Here is a 17,745-nt window from a genome sequence, read left to right as displayed (position 1 = left end):
TCAACTTGATGACGTATTGGGAGGTGAGATCACGTGAGATGTACTGGGGTTAGATCCGCTGGGCGGCTGAAGCTCATTGTTAGTGCCCGGGAGGTCAGAGGTCACCGGGGTACTGTTAGACGTCACTCCAGTGTATGTGCGGAAACAACATGTCTGTGCCGCTGCTCACCGATGCTGTGACTGTCCCCGGGCTGGAGCGGGAGACCGCCGCGGTGAGACTCATCTGTGTCTATATACTGTGGAGGGAGGGATAGCGATTCACTTCTGTGAATGTATACTGTGTGGGGTTGTGGTGCATTTGTCTTTGTTTACACTGCAGTGATTGGTGATGGGACATCTGTGAATATGCATTGTGTAGGAAGTGGTGATGGGGAAACATATATAACATTGTTCAGGTTTCGCTAGAGTTAAAGCTCTATTAATTCATTGGGGACAGCTGCCTGACACCATAGACAGCGCAGTGTCTCTGGGGAAATTTCTACTCATAATCAGATTATGGGATGTCTTCTTTTAGATGGTTAATCTTTTATTGGTCAGGCATATAAGCATCTCATCCTTATATTTAAAGCGTTTTGTAGAGCTGAACAAAGGGCCTTTTAAACATTAGACTGCAGAAGATATACAATCTGTATGGGGGAACTGGAAGCATGCCCTCAGGGTGGAATCACATTCTGTGATGACTTAATGGCACATATGGCCACCCTGTGCTGTCTTTACACTTTACATGCAAACTCGCATAACAACTACCTCAATCTTATAAACACATCTCTGCTTGAAGGGACATTATACACTCAAATTTTCTTTGATCCATTTATATAGCCTATACAATTTTTTATAAATATTGTTAGCCTTATTTTTAAATAACATTGCTCTGATTTTCAGACTCCTAACCAAGCCCCAAAGTTTTAGGAGAATACTGACGTAGTATACCTACTCCAGCTTGCTCCTGTTTGTGTAAAGCATCCTTTCATATGCAAAGGAAGGGGAAGTGTCTGAATATTTCCCAGTTTCAGTGGGTGTTCTAGCTAATTCTTTTAACAGAGCTAAACTGGGAGCTTCTAAGTAAGTTTTTAAACTGTTTTATACTGGATTTTTAGACCAGTATCTGTGCATATTATTCTTTATAGTAGCGTCTATTACATGCAGTTAAATGAAAATTGGTGTCTACTGTCCCATTTATAAGGACATAAAGGAGCACAGAAATACTTGTTTAACCCCTGCACAGGTCAACTCTAGAACAGTAATCCATTACTGGTCCAGAGCTGAACATAGCCAATAAACCATTTGGGATGGCATATGTGCATAGCTGCTAATTACTAATTGTGTTCAACTACAGAACTAAATATTTGTGTTTTAACACGCAGTTCTGTGCTAGCAAATCTAATAATAAACTGCTCTAGTAATTAGAGCATTTTATTATTTGTAATTGATTCCCCTTTAAAGTAAATTTTATATGTCAATAATTTAGCACTATATTATAATAATAAAAAAAATAATACAAAATAAGTGGTTGAAAAGTATTTTAAACTGTCATGTTGTCAGCATATGCCTTAGCTTAGAAGACACACACACCCCTTTAAAGGCCACAGCAAATATGATAATAGACATGCTCAACAGGACGATTAGAGTCTGTTCTATAAATGAGCTCCTGCACTCATTAAGCTAGCATTTTAGAGTATGCTGCATTGTAGGAGCTCTGAAGCCTGGTATGCAGCATAGCCTCTCTGGGGGATGTGGAAAAACTGCATTTAGAGTCTATAAGTCATTAAGTGCAGCCTCTGGGTTTTTGCACTAGGCAAACAGGTTTGAAGCGTACTGGAATGTAAGAAAGATTAGCGGACTGTTAACTTGTTTCAGGACAGACAAGTGCCTTTCTGACCATATATATTCGCATATATAGCAGCTTACTTTGCTTGATGCCAAGACTGACTATTTAACTAGCCCATGTTTCATTGTGCATATAACTGTCTTAAAGGGACATGAAACCCAACATTTTTCTTTCATGATTCAGATAGAACATACAATTTTAAACAACTTTCTAATTTACTTCTGTTATCTAATTTGTTTCATTCTCTTTGTATCATTTGTTGAAGGAGCAGCAATGCACTACTGGTTTCTAACTGAACACATGGGTGAGCCGATGACAATCTGTATATATATGCAGCCACCAATCAGCAATTAGAATCTAGGTTCTTTGCTGCTCCTGAGCTTGCCTAGATAAATATTTCAGCAAAGGATAACAAGTGAAGGAAGCAAAATAAATAATAGAAGTAAATTGGAAAGTTTTTTTTTTAAATTCCATCATCCAAATCATAAAAGAAAATTTTTGGGTTTCATGTTCCTTTAAGTGTCATTTTAAATGGTGATATATGATCAGCCCGCATCTGCTATATATGTATTCTGGGATGTTTCTGTTATAAACAAAATACTCATTTGACTAAATAAAGCTGCAGTTTTAATTGCAAAATTATTCTCAGATATGAAGTTTCAAAATCATGTAGTTTTGCAATTTGTGTTTAGTGGTCCTTTACAGGTCCTAGATAATGAAACTGCGCCTCTTTGTACTGGGAGCCGCCATCTTGGAGCTCAGGTATTCTCACAACCTGTGACAGAAGCTTTGCACACTCACAGATCTGTAATATTGCCTATACAATATGGCTCTTTATAGGGATTCCCGACAACAATATTCTCTGGCAGTAAAGCATTTAAAACAATTTAAGGTCAGAGGCTGTTAGAAGCAGCAGTGTCAGGCATAAAGATGTTGTAACCTCTAGCGTTCTAAGCAGGAGGTGGGATAGTTAAAACACCTTTTAGAATTAGCTAACACAACAGCAAATGCCTGGGAAGAAATTTTAGAGATTCCCTTTTCCTCATGCCTGATGATCAGTAGCACTGCATGGAAGGTCAGGATGCTGGAAAGATGAAGTCCTAGGGGAGATTCTAGCACTCTTAACGCTGTATGAGAATAAAGCCAGGAGAGCAAGGGAAGTGCAGCAGTTTGCTCCCTGTCTGTGCTGGCCCTGAATTTACAAGTGATAACAGCTCAGGCCGCCCCTGGAGGTTACGGCTGTAGTTCAGCTCCTGGTAATAATGCACAGCAAGTAATAATAATAAAAAAAGCAAACAATGGCCACAAAAATAAATTAAAGTTCCAGTCAAAAATAAACTTTAATGATTCAGATAGGGCATGTCATTTTATACCACTTTCCAATTTACTTTTATCATGAATTTTGCTTTGTTCTTTTGAAATTCTTAGTTGAAAGCTAAACCTAGGTAGGCTTATATGCTAATTTCTTAGCCCTTGAAGGCTCTCTTATCTAAATTCATGTTGACATTTTTTCACAACTAGAGGGCGTTAGTTCACGTGTGCCATATAGATAACATTGTGCTCACGTCCGTGGAGTAAACTAGGAGTCAGCACTGATTGGCTAAAATGCAAGTCAGTCAAAAGAACTGAAAAAGGGGGCAGTCTGCAGAGGCTTAGATACAAGGTATCTACAGAGGAAAAAAGTGTATTAAGATGACTGTTCGTTATGCAAAACTGGGGAATGGGTAATAAAGGGATTATCTATCTCTTTTTTTTTTTTTTTTTTTTTTTTTTTTAAGGTTTTGAAAAGTAACAATCAACAATCTAGGTCTGAGAGACGGTTACAATAAAAAACAAAAGCAGTATAAATATACACAACCTAATATTGGCATAAAAGGCAACAGTCAAATATCAGTATGGAAATTCTATCTACCTTTTGTTAAAAATTATGCATCAATATCCTTAAATGATGACCATTACTATGTAACAACATAATGCTTATTTAGGTAGAGAGGGTAATTGCCATTAAATGCCATGAGACTAAATTACAGATTTCCAATGAATATTTGGAGTAAGGGTACTGTGGCTAATGTGTACTTCTGGGAACCATCTAGAACTATGCAACCTCATTTTTATTTTTGCACAAGTAATATTCCACCAGGTGGCACTCAAAGGAAAGCAGTTACTAAAACCTGCTTATACTGAAGGCGCCGTCTCAATAGGAGTGTATATAAGAGCATTTAACGGAGAGGCGCCTCCAAACTAGTGTTGAAATAGAGAAAGTAAATGTAGTAAATAATCTAAGGCGGTATAGTGGTTTATCAGATGCCATCTGATGGAAATGATAAGTGAAATAGATAGCGGGCAAGAGCCGCCTAAAATAAGGGAAGAAGGGGGGAAGTAAGCAACGGGCAAAAGCTGTTCGAAATGGGGGGGGGAAAAAGAGGGGCTTTTTATGTTATATGGAAGGGTTATAGAATATATGAGGGAGGGGATATTTATACTATAAGGTAGCAAAAAAAAAAGGGGGGGGGAAACTCTAAATATGCTATCTAAGTAGACACTACTCTGGATGTATGTATTGCAACACTGGTGTATCCTTCCTAACAATTCTAGTAGGGGGTATTGAGATCCTGGAAGGGATAGGTATAAATGTATAGCATAGGAATTATTCTGACTCTATAGGAACCCTTAAGCTAGATACTATCAGTTCTATATAGTAAAGTTCCTAGGGACCTGGATAAGTGTCTTAGAGCTATATAGCGATTACACATAGGGGTCAGACTATAAGTAGGTGATATCATAACCATGGTAGGGGTTAAATAAATTTCCACTAATATATATGTCTCAGAGTCTCACACCTCTTGAAACTAAGGTATACTGATGAAATACCAACTATGACAACATGGCCATGAATCCCTGAATTATCTCCCAAGCTGTAGATGAAAGCATTCGGAGAGTAGAGGAGAATGGTGTACACCACCATATAGGCAGACTAGAGAGGGGAGATTTTGAATAGTTATCTCTAAGTGGGTATCTTGGGAGTACCAAAGTTTGAAAGGGGAGTAAATGAAAGGATATTAGTCTAGTTTCGACTGTCTCTACATATATAGGTCCAGAAACAGTGAGTGCTAGCAGTTTATATGATGCTCACTAAGGGTCTGAGGCTAATGTAGCATAATTAGCTAAACTAAATGAGTGAAGGTCTGTTGGTATTGAGGGCAGGGAAATTGTATGTAAAGAAGCCTAAAATATCTAAAAAGGTGTATATTAGGTGTCTGTATATAAATATTTATATCCCCAGTAGAGGGCGTAGTCTCACTCAATTAGACAAGAGGAGATTTAATGGCAGGCAGGAACATAAATATGAAAACGTTTGAGCAGAAAAAGAAAAAAAAAGACAACCATATAGTTTACATTCAGAAACCTGTTGGGACTAAAAGAGCCCCAGAGCTAACTTAGCGGGGTAAGAGCATATAGGTTAATAAAACGTTTATTGAAACTATGACAAGATAATGGGGAACATATCTTAACCTCCTGTGTCTTATGGGGGAGAAACAGGGGAACATGAATGCCAATGTCATAAGTTCTCCAGAGGCTGGTGCTGGGGTGCTCTAAACTGGAGACGGCATAAACTATAGTCCCGTTACCCCAGACCTCTCTTTGGATGTTGAGGCACTCCAGAGAGAGGATGAGGCGATAACCCATCTAAACAGTGGACCAGCCAAAAGAACAATATGAGCCATTTGCCATACAGGGTAAGTGATCGAAGTCTAGTATAGGAGTTGCATAAAATGTGCTTCTTGATGTCCGCGATGCATGTGCGGAACTGATTGTCTCTCCGGTCTCCCGTGATATCTGGTGCTATCTCGGTGGATCCCTTTACCTCAACCAAGGTCTTCCTGTACAGTCGGCGATCGTTCTCCCCCCCCCCCCCCCCCCCCCCCGGGGCGCAGTTACAGGGAGCTCGGCAGACGTAAGGAGGCCAAGCAAGGGTGCAGAAGACACCAGCTCTCTGCGGTAAGGAACATGGTCCGATTGTTCTGGTGTATCTTTTGACTGACTTTCAGGGTCTGGCTCGGGTAAGGGGGTATCGCTCTCATCTCCTCGTCTCTTACCGTGTAGCAGATATATTTCTTCTGTGGTCGCCATCTTAGCCTAATCGCCATGCTCCCTATCTCCGGTCAGTCTGATGATATCTGTGAGGTCTCTGAAGTAGCTGTCCATTCGATAATCCAAGCCATTTAATAGTGCTCATATCTGTGGGGTAAGATCCTCCTCCATAGAAAGCTGAGTACTGTATGGTATTAAACCCTTTAATGACATCAAGACGAAAGTATACTCTCCCAGGCAGCCCACACACTGGAAGAGGGGGGGGTAGATGTTATTATGATGTAGGCCACAACTCTCCGAATCGAATTTAGTAAAGTTAATTACGATAATTTACGATCAGGGTTGCTTCTTTTTTTTTTTTTTAAATAAATTTTTTTATTGAGGTTGAACAAAATGGTACATAAGAAATTGCCAATATACAATAATAACATTGAGATAGGACATACATTTTTAACGTATAGACAGTGCAAGAATAGCACAATGATAACTCTAGGTATACATTCTGCCACTATTCCATCTATATGTAAGATGATGTAGCAGTCAACTACATGAAACTCATAAGTAAAAGTAGAGGTCTAGAGTAGATTGGGCTAGTATGTCCATGGAGATTTTGTGTAGGTAATAATGAAACATCATTTTTATATTGTATGAAAGATTCAAATGGTCCCCGCATTGCAGTGGAGAAATATATATTAGGATAACTAGTTGAAAAAGTTTGGAGCAAGGGGGGGGTTGGCTTTATGTTTGGGGGAGGGAGATGCAGCGGACAAGAGCCGCTCTAAGTGGGGTAATGGGGAGGGGGAGGGCGGAGCCAGTTAGAATGTTAGACTAATAATTACTTTTAGGCCTCTAAACTTTAGAGTACAGAGATAGGAGTAAATTGTTGCAACCCTTAAATAGCTGTTTTGTGAGTCTATGGGAAAGGAGAACAATACTAATTGTATATGTTCAGCTCGTTGCAGCTTGCTGAGATCTAGGTTATGGCAATACTGGAAGTAGAATGTAAGAAAATACTTCTCTAATTCTAATATAACATATCATAGCATTCATACTATAAAATATCCTATGATAATCTGAAGACTGTAGAATAAATTCTGATATAGAGAGAAGCAAGTAAGTCAAGGCAAATATATAACACAGGAGAACATAATCTGTTAATGCCAACAGGAAAAAATAAAAGAGCTTCTCTGTCATATGCTAGGCAAATTTGTAGAGGCTAAATATACATAAGTCAAATAGACCTGTCTATATACCTAGGGAGACAATAATATGGCTCATCTGCGAACCCTGATAACTAATAATATTAAGCTACAGCTGGGTTTGATTATGTGATAAGTGAGAGGCTTAATACTAGGTTCAAACCACACAAGATATCATGCTATCACATATGTCAGCATCTTTTAATATATCTTCTATCTAGGAGTTAGGGACTAGTAGATTCTGTATAACTCTGCTAAGGCTCTGTACAGACAATACCCTCTAGGAGGTAAGATTTGATTTTTGTTTGAGCTTGGATTATTGCACTCTCTATCCCCAGGGTAGTATAATTGTTCTGAGACTGGGTGTGAAGTAACTGCGCACTCAGGGCAATCATCTGAGTATGCCAATAGGCGCCACATGTGTTACACGTGCACCCTCTCCCCTCTCCAAAACACAGGTGCTGGGTAGTAATAGAAGATAACATAGCCTATATATAACATTTTGACTTATATACCAATAGCACTTAGCATAAAATGAATAACAGCCTATAGTATGTGTCAGAGACAGGAACCTTTAGAGAATAAAATGCTGTGGATGCTTCTGACAAATGAAGCTGAGCGTTAAGCCAAAAAGGGGATATATCTCCAATGTGACTATGGTTAAGCATATTATATCACTTTAGTGTAAGCGTTACAGGTATCTATGTCAGCAGCCTACTATATCATGTGAAGCCTCTACTACAGCCTATATATAAAAAAGAAACAAAAAGGGAAAAAACAGAGACACATCATATCTTCATTAGCATTAACAGCAAATATGTGATATAAGAGTTGTTCTGCTTATTAAAAAAAAAAAGAAAATAGTAAGGTAGTGATTAAACTTTATCAACAACTGTGTTTCATCAAAGAACATCTTGAACGGAAGCAAAAACAAAACATTGTGAAGTATTATATAAACTTTTAGGAACACACATAGTCGCTGTAGCTCATTGGAATATATACTAGCGTTGGCCAACACCAAAGCGGATCTGTCTCTTTACTGTGTCCCATATCAGTCTGTCAATGGCAAAGTAAAAAGGACCATTAAAGAGGAGAAAAAACACTGTTAAAACCAGGAGAAAAGGGAAAACTATAGTCTCAGTCCTAGATCTTCTTCTGAGAAATGAAGTGTTGCTGGAAACTTATCCAATGCCCAACCTGCAGCAGAACGTGGTCTGAATGGCTCCGGAGGCTCTTACCCCTAGAACTGGTAGTTGCTTCCAACTGCTTGGAACTATAGAGGTTCCTATGTAGTGTGCGAATGTCAGGAGGTTACGTGGGCACCGCAACTGCAGCGGTATGAAGCAGCTCTCGTATGGCAACAGGACTAGGATAAATGGGTCAGCAGGAGTTAAGACTAAGAACCTGCAATGTGTCCGGTCATAATCTGGAGTTGAAGTCCATCCACTGTCCCAACCGGCTAGAGGATCTGAGTATGAGCCACAGGGCACATGTGCAACATCAAGGTATGTCTTAACTTTGGGATTCGGCTCACTTTCAAACTGAGTCTGGAGCTACTCAGCGATCGGCCGCATCACCGGGAGACCAGAAGATAGCTTAATGTAGTCCCTTGAAAAGTCGCTACTGGTGCTGGGCTCTGATTTGTAGTCTAGACACTTCTCCCGATCCTGTAAGATAGGGCTGACATGTATCTTATCTATGGTGGTTAGTTCCTCCAGGACTCTCGCTGGTGAGTTGTCTCCTGCTATGGCATCTCGCAGTCTGGGGGAAGCCTGTGTCACTAAATATTCTGTGTCTCCTGCTGGTATATCGCTTCGTTGATCGTTGAGGATTGCCGCCAGAGAGTCAAACTGTCTGTCCATCTTGTTGGCCAATAGGCGTAGCAAGTCTAATGCTGTGGCAGTCATCTTGGAATAAGACCGGACACCCTGGTTGCCAATTAAATGCGTTGTTCCCCTATAAAATTCGGGTGTGCAGCTTTAATAATAGTTATTCATATAGCATGTATCTCACAGTGTCCTTTAGGGCCGGGGAATAGGCAGAGTGAGTTTGCTGCAGCCTTCAGTCACCATCTGTCTGCTTAGGGCACTGAGTTCCATGCGGTATTGCAAAATGGCCGCAACTTAGGCGGGTTGTGTGAGAATTATGAGTAGAGGAAAGTTCCGTGTAGGCAAGTTTGAATCCCTCTTTTACCTTCGGGTCTTGTAGCTCTGATCTTCCCAGTATTAGAGGTCAATTTTATAAGGTCTTGTGCGAAACTGAACTCTCTCAATATGCGACCGCTCAGTCGCCTGGCTGAGTTGCTTCTTTATGTAGTTTAGATGCTGTATATGTAAAAAGCTTGAAATGTTAATACCAAAGTTAACTGTTCCTGTAGATTAGATTCGGAGCTGCTCAATTCTGCGTCTTCTCATGTCTGTGGCTTGGACACGCCCCCCGGGATTATCTATCTTTTAAAACAAAACATTCTGATGGTTGGTCACCCTGGTGGAGAAAGCCTCTGAAAAGGAGACAAGATGCATTTATATAAGGCATTGTTTATAGTAGGCAGATTGTGACGTACAGGGTTTAACCAAGCCTGCAACTGTCACCAGTTTGTCACAGGAAGAGTTAACTGACCCTTCCCACCTTAAAGGAACACAAAACCCAATGTTTTTCTTTCATGATTCAGATAGAGCATACCATTTTAAACAGCTTCTCAATTTATTACTTTTTATGTAATTTGCTTCATTTTCTTGGAATCCTTTGTGAAGAAGCAGCAATGCACTACTGGGAGCTATCTGAACACATTGGTTAGCCAATCACAAGAGGTATAAATGTGCAGCAACCAATCAGCAGCTCCTTAGTCTACCTAGGTATCCTTTTTAACAAATAATATCAAGAGAACAAAACTAGATAATATAAGTAAGTTAGAAAGTTGTTTAAAATCACTTGCTCTTTCGGAAACAAGAAGGAGAAAAAAATAATAGGTTTCATCACCCTTTAACCAATTCATCACAGTCTAGCTACTCCAGGGACGCTTGTGACTTAGTTCAGTGGGTACAAGGGTTAACAAACACACTCTTGTCTGTACTGGACCTAGAGAAATTTCCAAAACTCCTCTTTCATTGTACCCACACTAAACAATCTCTGCTGCCACCACTTAATTATTATATTGGAAATCCTAAGGAAAAACCCTAACAGATCAAAAATTCCAAAACACAATTTGGCAAAAATCAATCAAGAAAAACACAATGCTGTTATTACTAGTTTCTTCGTTAATGTGGTTTAATTATTTAGCAAAGGCAAAAACTTAATAAAGAAACATTTATTATAAACAAAAAAAGAGTCACAGTGCATTTGAATAAAAAATGAATTTGCAAACACATACATACAAAAGCAAAAAATAAAAATAAAAGGAGAAATATAACAGAACCTATAGCTTTAACAAAATAGCCTCATTTCAAGAGAAATGGCAGAAATATGGTCAAACGTGCTGTTGCCTGCAGCCTCTCATGCATATCGACAATATTTTGCTCATATCACAATTATACTTTTTTTTTTTTTTTTTTTTCCCCTGAGGTCCCTTCCAGATTGGGCAAGGAAGGAATCCACCATTTTTTATGGCAGGCCATAAATCCAAATTGCAAGCCCTGGCTGAAGTTATAGACTAACTTATTTTAGTTATGTATATAATACATATACCCTTTATAAGCAATCCCATTGTGACATCATGAGGATTATTTTGATATGAAACATATGTCTGTCATATTTGGCCATCCTGTAATGTAAAGATGATTAAAATGTGTTTTAAGATATCCTAGTGCCTCAACTATAATTGATTAAATGGCTGGTCTAATCAAAATTAAACTTCCATGATTCTGATAGAGCATGAAATTTAATTTTTTTTTATTTAGAGCCAACAAAGTTTACAAAATGCAAAAAAAAAAAAGTAGATTTGATGCCATGCAGGGCAAGATAAAAAAAGAATAAATCGCATATACAAAGGAATAGATTGGTAAAAAAAAAACGTGTTTCTACTATCTTACGTTCACTTTGTTGGAGTTTAACATTGTTATACCAAAAGCATTCAAGAAAACAAAAAAAAATTATTACAATACAGTGACCTTTTCTTCACTGATGGTAATTTTCTATTATAATATAACATATATTCGACATGAAAAAAACAAAGGGGAAAGAGAGGGAAAAAAAGGGGGGGGGGGAGAAAAAAAGAAGAGAGCTAGGAGACCAGAGGAGAGAAAAGTAAATCAACTTCTTCCATCTTGTCCAACCATATTACCAGATACCCAGCAGAACTAGCTCTGAATTCCTAAACGGAAAAATCATATAATCTATTTCCGGTGGTCGGGAGTGTTTTGATGAATACTGACCATTTATTAAAAAATTGTCTAATATCTGTCTCATTATCTGTGTTAGTATCTCTTTGTTCCAGTATACACTGCTTCTTTAATGAATTCCTGACCTCCGAAATACTTGGAATGGTTCTCCTTTTCCATTTTTTAAAGATTAAGTACCTAGCTGCTAGGATGGACAGAATTATTAATTTTTCATTATACTGATTGCACGCTTTATTCTTCAGACAAAATATAACCTGCATTGGCGATAGAACCAGAGGGGAGATCTTTAGTAAGTTATTCAACCAGTATTTTAATTTATACCAAAAATGACTGATTTTTGGACACTTCCATAGCATATGTAACAAGTCTGCTGCAGGAAAGTAACATTTAGGGCATTTATTAAAACTTAAATTGCAGAGTTTGAAACCCTTTTCAGGGGTAAAATATGTTTTATGTAGAAGTTTAACATAAGATTCTATCCAGGTGGCAGACAAAGTGGTCTGTGCTACTTTATCAATAGATGCTTGGAGAGATTTTGAGTCAATGTTATTCTGTGGTAACGGCAGATTCCAGTCTGAGGCAATCTTATCTAAAATTGGAGCTCCTTTACTAGAACAAAGGAGGTGATAGCACGGGGTACTTGAAATATACCCATTCTTGACTAACGTAAGCCAGCTTTCTAGCTTACCCAAGGCCCAACACCAGCCTGCATCTTTTGTTAATTCTAAAATAAAATGTCTTATTTGCAAGTATAGAGCATGCAATTTTAAGCAACTTTCTAATTTACTCCTATTATCACTTTTTCTTTGTTCTCTTGTTATCTTTATTTGAATGTAAGCCTAGGACCATTTTTGCTTCAGCACCTGGGTAGCTGTTGCTGATTGGTGGCTACATTTAAACACCAATCAGAAATTGCTACCCAGGTGCTAAACAAAAAATGGGCCGGCTCCTATGCTTACATTCTTGCTTTTTCAAATAAACATATCAAGAGAATGAAGCAAACTTGATCAGAGCAGTAAATTAGAACGTTGCTTAAAGCTGAATCATGAGTTTAATTTTGACTAGACTATTCCTTTTAAGGGTTGTGTCTTGATAGGGACAGTGTTTTCTGTCTCTGTGTTGCCTCATAAACTGACTTGAGACATCATTTCTTTGGATGTATGCTCACTCGAGCGAAACCCAATGACTATTTACGAAAGGAAGTCTGTTTCTTAAAGGGATATCAAACCAAAAAAAATGTATTTCATGATTCTGATAGAGCATGCATTTTTAAACCACTTTCTAATTTATTTCTATTGTCAATTTTTCTTCTGTCTTTTGGTATCTTTTGTTGAAATGCAGAAATGTTATCCATTTGCTAGAGCACTAGATGGCAGTACTATTTCCTGCCATGCAGTGCTCCAGATGCCTACCCAGGTATCTCCAACACAGAATATCATGGGAACAAAGCAAATTTGATAACAGAAGTAAATTGGAAACTTTTTTTTAAAATGGTATGCTCTATCTGAACCAAAAAATGTTTCATACAGGTGGCGAGAGCCCACGTTCCTTTATTTTTGGTAATTACTCTACCACTAGGAGGAGGCAAACATTCCCAAACCTCAAACGCACTATCAAACCCCTTCCACCTCACACATACCATAGTCTTTACTTTGCCTCTGCTGGAGGTGGTTGAAGAATGAAGATGTGCATTCAATTACTTCAGAGAAAGGGGTTTTCAGTCAGTGAGGTCCAGTTTCCCCTCAGAGTACAGTGCTTGCCAGAGGTATGTATAATGGGGTATGGTTTGTGGTTCTTTTATCCCCTCATGGGAATTTTTTTATAAACCCTCTATAATTGGTCGCAGGGACTTGTCTTTTGCCTCCCTTTATGGATCTACAATATACTCCTATTCCATAGTCTCTGTTGATATGAGTCAATACTGGTTTGGCTGTCTGCTGCTTGTTTGCTAGTGGACGAGTGTCTCACATCTAGACACTCAAATAGCTATGTTTAAATGCTACTTTTAAAGTTATTTATATATTTGCTAATATATATGGCCCTGGGACAAATCCTTTTCACTATTCCCTTGCTGTTTTGCGTTTGTCAGCTTTTTGGTGCGCTTAGGTTGTCGTCTCTAGTTTACACGCTCAAGGATTGCGCTCATTGGATTAACATTTGTCAGGTTAGCACACATTTTTTTTGCGTGCATTGAGGAGCTTTATCTGTCCTCGGATTTAATGTTAATTTCTTCGGCTTTGTTTTGCAGCTCGGCTTAGCACTCATTCTACATGTGAGTCTATTTTTAAAAGCTTCTAAGGAGGGGGTAAGTGGTTTCCATTCCTCAAGCTTTTTTAGGGGGTTATAGTGTTTATTGCATTGATTTGTCATATGCTATAATGTTGCAGCTGGATTCTGTCCCTAAATTTACTCAAGAAACTGAGTCTCTGGAACACCTTTTAACCATTATTAGATGTGCTTGTTGTAAGAAAGCTGAAGTGCCTTCTTCAGCTCATTTCTGTGGTTTATGTTTAGATTTGTTAATGCAATCAGACCAATCTAATGCACTTACTGTTTATAAATTACAGGACAATGCTGATGTTGACATCTTCCGTGAAAAATGTTATCAAGGCTGCAGTTTCTGAGGCATTGGCTGCTCTCCCACCTTCAAAAAAAGTCTAAAAGGTCAGTTCAGATTTTACCTTTAACAAGTGCTATGTGCTTGTGACCAGGTACACTGTTTTGTCTTCAGATGGTGAAGTTTCCTCTGGGGATGAGGACTCATCTGATGTTGAACCTGATATTTCATCTTTTGTTTAAAGTTGAACATATTTGTTCTTTTTTTAAAGGGGGTCTTAATTACTTTAGGGATTAAAGATCCTAAAGTGTCTGATGACAAGCCTTGTAATCATTTAAATTCAGTTTTTAAGACTGTTGTTAATCTCCTTGAGGTTTTCCCTGTGCCTGATGCTGTCTCTGGCATGATTTCTAGGGAATGGTCTAAGCCAGGTAATTATTTTACTCCTTCTGCAAGGTTTAAAAAGTTATATCCTTTACCTGCTACTAATTTAGATTTATGGGAATAGTTCCCAAGTTGGATGGGGCCATTTCCACTCTGGCTAAACATACTACTATTCCTTTGGAAGACAGTACTTCTTTTCACAAACCCTTTATACAGAAAGTTAGTCTTTTCATAGAAGGGCCTTTTTACATGCAGGTTATATTCTCACGCCAGCTATTTCTATTGCTGATGTAGCTACTGCTTCTACTTACTGGTTGTCTAGTCTTTTAGAGCAGTATTCTGAAGACTCTGGGTTTGCTCAAGAGTGCAAATTCTTTTATTTTTTTATGCTATAATTGATATTATGAAGATTAATGTCAAAAGAATGTCTTTGGCAGTCCTAAATTAAACATGCATGATTCACATAGAAGTGAATTTAAAAGTGTCTTAAAATTACATTCTTTATTTTCAAATGTGCTTTGTTCTCTTGGTATCTCTTGTTGAAAAAGAATATGCACATATGGTTCACCAGTGGGAGCTAGCTGCATATTGGTGCCTGCACACATTTGTCTCTTGTGATTGGCTAACCACATGTGTTCAGCTGGCTGCCAGTAGTGCAATGCTGTTCCATCAGCAAAGGATAACAAGATAATGAAGCAAATTTGATAATAGAAGTAAATTGGAAAGTTGTTTGAAATTGTATGTTCTATTCAAATCATGAAATAAAAAATATTTGGGGGTTTTGGTTTCTTTAAAATCCTGGTCTGCTGATATGGTGTCTAAATCTAGATTATTATCTCTTTCTTTTCCTGGAAAGAAGTTATTTGGTTCTGTTTTAGATTCTATTATATCTACTGTTACTAGAGTTAAAGGGGCTTTTCATGTCTAGAGGGAAATCCAAAGCTTCTAATCGTTTTTGTTCCTTTCATCAAAATAAGGAACACAAAGCTGACTCCTCTGCTCAAAAGTAAGGTTCCTCTGGTTCAATCTGGAGACCTAATGATAACTAGAATAACTCAAAACAGGGTAAGAAATCTATCCCTACTACCAAAACTGCATGAATATGTGGCACCCGGTCCAGAAGTTCTGGCAGGGGGCAGATTAGGCCTTTTTCAAGAGACTTGGTTTGTCTATTTCAGTCCCCTGGGTTTGGAATATTGTTTCTCAGGGATATCGAATAGGAATCCTGTAAAAGCTCAAGCTTTTCTTCAGCCAGTCTTGGATCTGGAAGATATTGGAGTGATTGTTCCAGTTCCTTTACAGAAACAGGGGATGGGATTTTATTAAAATATCCTCATTGTTCCAAAGAAGGAAGGTACTTTCAGACCAGTTCTATATCTGAAAGCTCTGAACAAATTTGTAAGGATTCCATCTTTCAGAATGGAAACTATTTGGACTATGCTGCCCTTTGTTCAGCAAGGTGAGTTTATGTCCATAATAGATTTAAAGGATGCTTGCCTTCATGTTCCTATTCACAGATAACATTTCCAGTTTCTGAGGTTTGCCTTTCTGGACAGGCATTTTCAGTTTGTTGCTCTTCCATTTGGTCTGACTACAGCTCCAGGAATATTTACAAAGGTTCTGGGTGCTCTTTTGTGTGTGATCAGGTCTCAGGGTATTGCAGTGTTTCCATACCTGGACCACATCTTGGTTCAAGCTCCATCTTTTTCTATAGCAGAATCCCACACTAGTTGGTTGGAGGATCAATTTTCCAAAGAGTTTTTGGTTTCTCAGACAAAGGTAACTTTTTAGGTTTTCAGAGCAGAGAAGGTTAAAATTAGTGTCAACTTGTCAGGACTTCCATACACAGAGCCACTGAAGGTTCAAAGTCTCATGATTGCAGCCCCAGATGCAATTCCATTTGTTTGCTTTCTCGTGAGACCTCTTCAGCTTTGTATGCTATGGTAATGGTGTAGGGATTATACTCTGCTGTCTCAAAGTATGTTTTTGAAACCCAGTTTAAGTCACTCTCTAACTTGGTGACAGGATCATTAGTGTATTATTCAGGGGTGCTTCTTTTGCTCATCCTACCTGGACTGTGATCACTACAGATGCAAGTCTCTAAGGTTGGGGAGCTGTTTGGGGGTCTCAGGCAGCACACCGAGTTTAGGACAACAAACTTCCCAGATACTTTGCGAGGTCCAGGACTCCTCAGCAAGAGTTAGTGGATGCTCTAGTAGTTCCTTGGCCTTTTCAGCCTGCTTATCTGTTCCCACCTCTGGTTCTTCTTCCCAGAGTAATTTCCAAGATATAGCTAGAGAAGTAATCTGTAATCCTGATTGCCCCAGCGCAGCCTCACAGTATTTGGTATGCCGATCTGGTTCAGATGTCCAATTGCCCTCCTTGACCTTTTCCTCTGCAGTCAGACCTTCTGTCCCAATGACCTTTTTTCCATCCGAATCTCAAGTCTCTGAACTTAATGGCATGGGAATTAAACGCTTAGTCCTTAAACATAGGGGTTTCTCAGATTCAGGCTCATAATCCTGTAACTAAGAATATCTATCCCAAGGTCTGGAAAGCCTTTCGTTTCTGGTGTATAGGTCATGGGTTAGGCATTCTTTCAGAATTCCTAGGATTCTGCAGTTTCTGCTGGATGGTCTAGATAAGGGCCTATCTGCTGATTATCTGAAGGGGCAGATTTCTGCTCTTTTCAGTCTTGTTCCACAGAAAGATTGCTAATCGTCCACATTCATAATTTTGTTAATGCTCTGATTTAGTATGAAACCTATTATCAAGCCTATTTCTCCTCAATGGAATGTTAACCTGGTTTTAAGGGCTTTGCAGGCTCCTCATTTTGAGCCTGTGCATAAGGTGGATGTTAAACTGCCTTCTTGGAAAGTGTTATTTTTTTTGTTTTTTTCTTTTGCTAGAAGAGTTTCTGAGTTATCTGCTCTTCTTGTGATCTTCATTATCTGATTCTTAATGAGGATAAAGCTGTTTTACTGACCTCAACTGATTTTTTTTTTTTTTTGGCCTAAGGTTGTTTCTTCAGAGAAATTCAGATAACATTCTTTGCATGTTGTTACTGCATTGAAATATTACATTGATGCTATTAAGGACTTTAGACTTCCAGTTTGTTTATTTTTTTTGTATGTCCCTAGGGTCAGAAAGCTTATGCTTTTTCTTTGGCCTCTTGGTTGAAACTTTTGATTCACAAAGCTTACTTGCAGGCAGGTCAACCTCCACCACAGCAGATTACTGCTCATTCTTCTAGGTCAATTGCCACTTATTGGGCTTTCAAGAGTGAAGCGATTGATCAGATATGCAAGGCAGCTAATTGGTCTTCTTTGCATACTTTTACTAAATTCT

At 38.6% G+C, this 17,745-nt stretch overlaps 1 protein-coding gene across 1 annotated transcript in view; it reads left to right on the top strand.

Moving 5' to 3' along the window:
* Nucleotides 1-22: 22 nt before the first annotated feature.
* LYPLA2 (lysophospholipase 2) overlaps nucleotides 23-17,745 on the top strand; it is a 76,784-nt gene continuing 59,061 nt past the window's right edge. Inside the window, exon 1 of the mRNA XM_053707296.1 lies at nucleotides 23-212. Coding sequence (XP_053563271.1) covers nucleotides 135-212 — 78 coding nt within the window. The 5' untranslated portion in view covers nucleotides 23-134. The remainder of the gene's footprint in view (nucleotides 213-17,745) is intronic.

The sequence above is a fragment of the Bombina bombina genome, chromosome 3 (genome assembly GCF_027579735.1).
Source record: "Bombina bombina isolate aBomBom1 chromosome 3, aBomBom1.pri, whole genome shotgun sequence".
Lineage (NCBI taxonomy): Eukaryota > Metazoa > Chordata > Amphibia > Anura > Bombinatoridae > Bombina > Bombina bombina.
The sequence above is the reverse complement of the archived record's forward strand: the minus strand, read 5'-3'. Positions and strand labels throughout refer to the sequence as shown.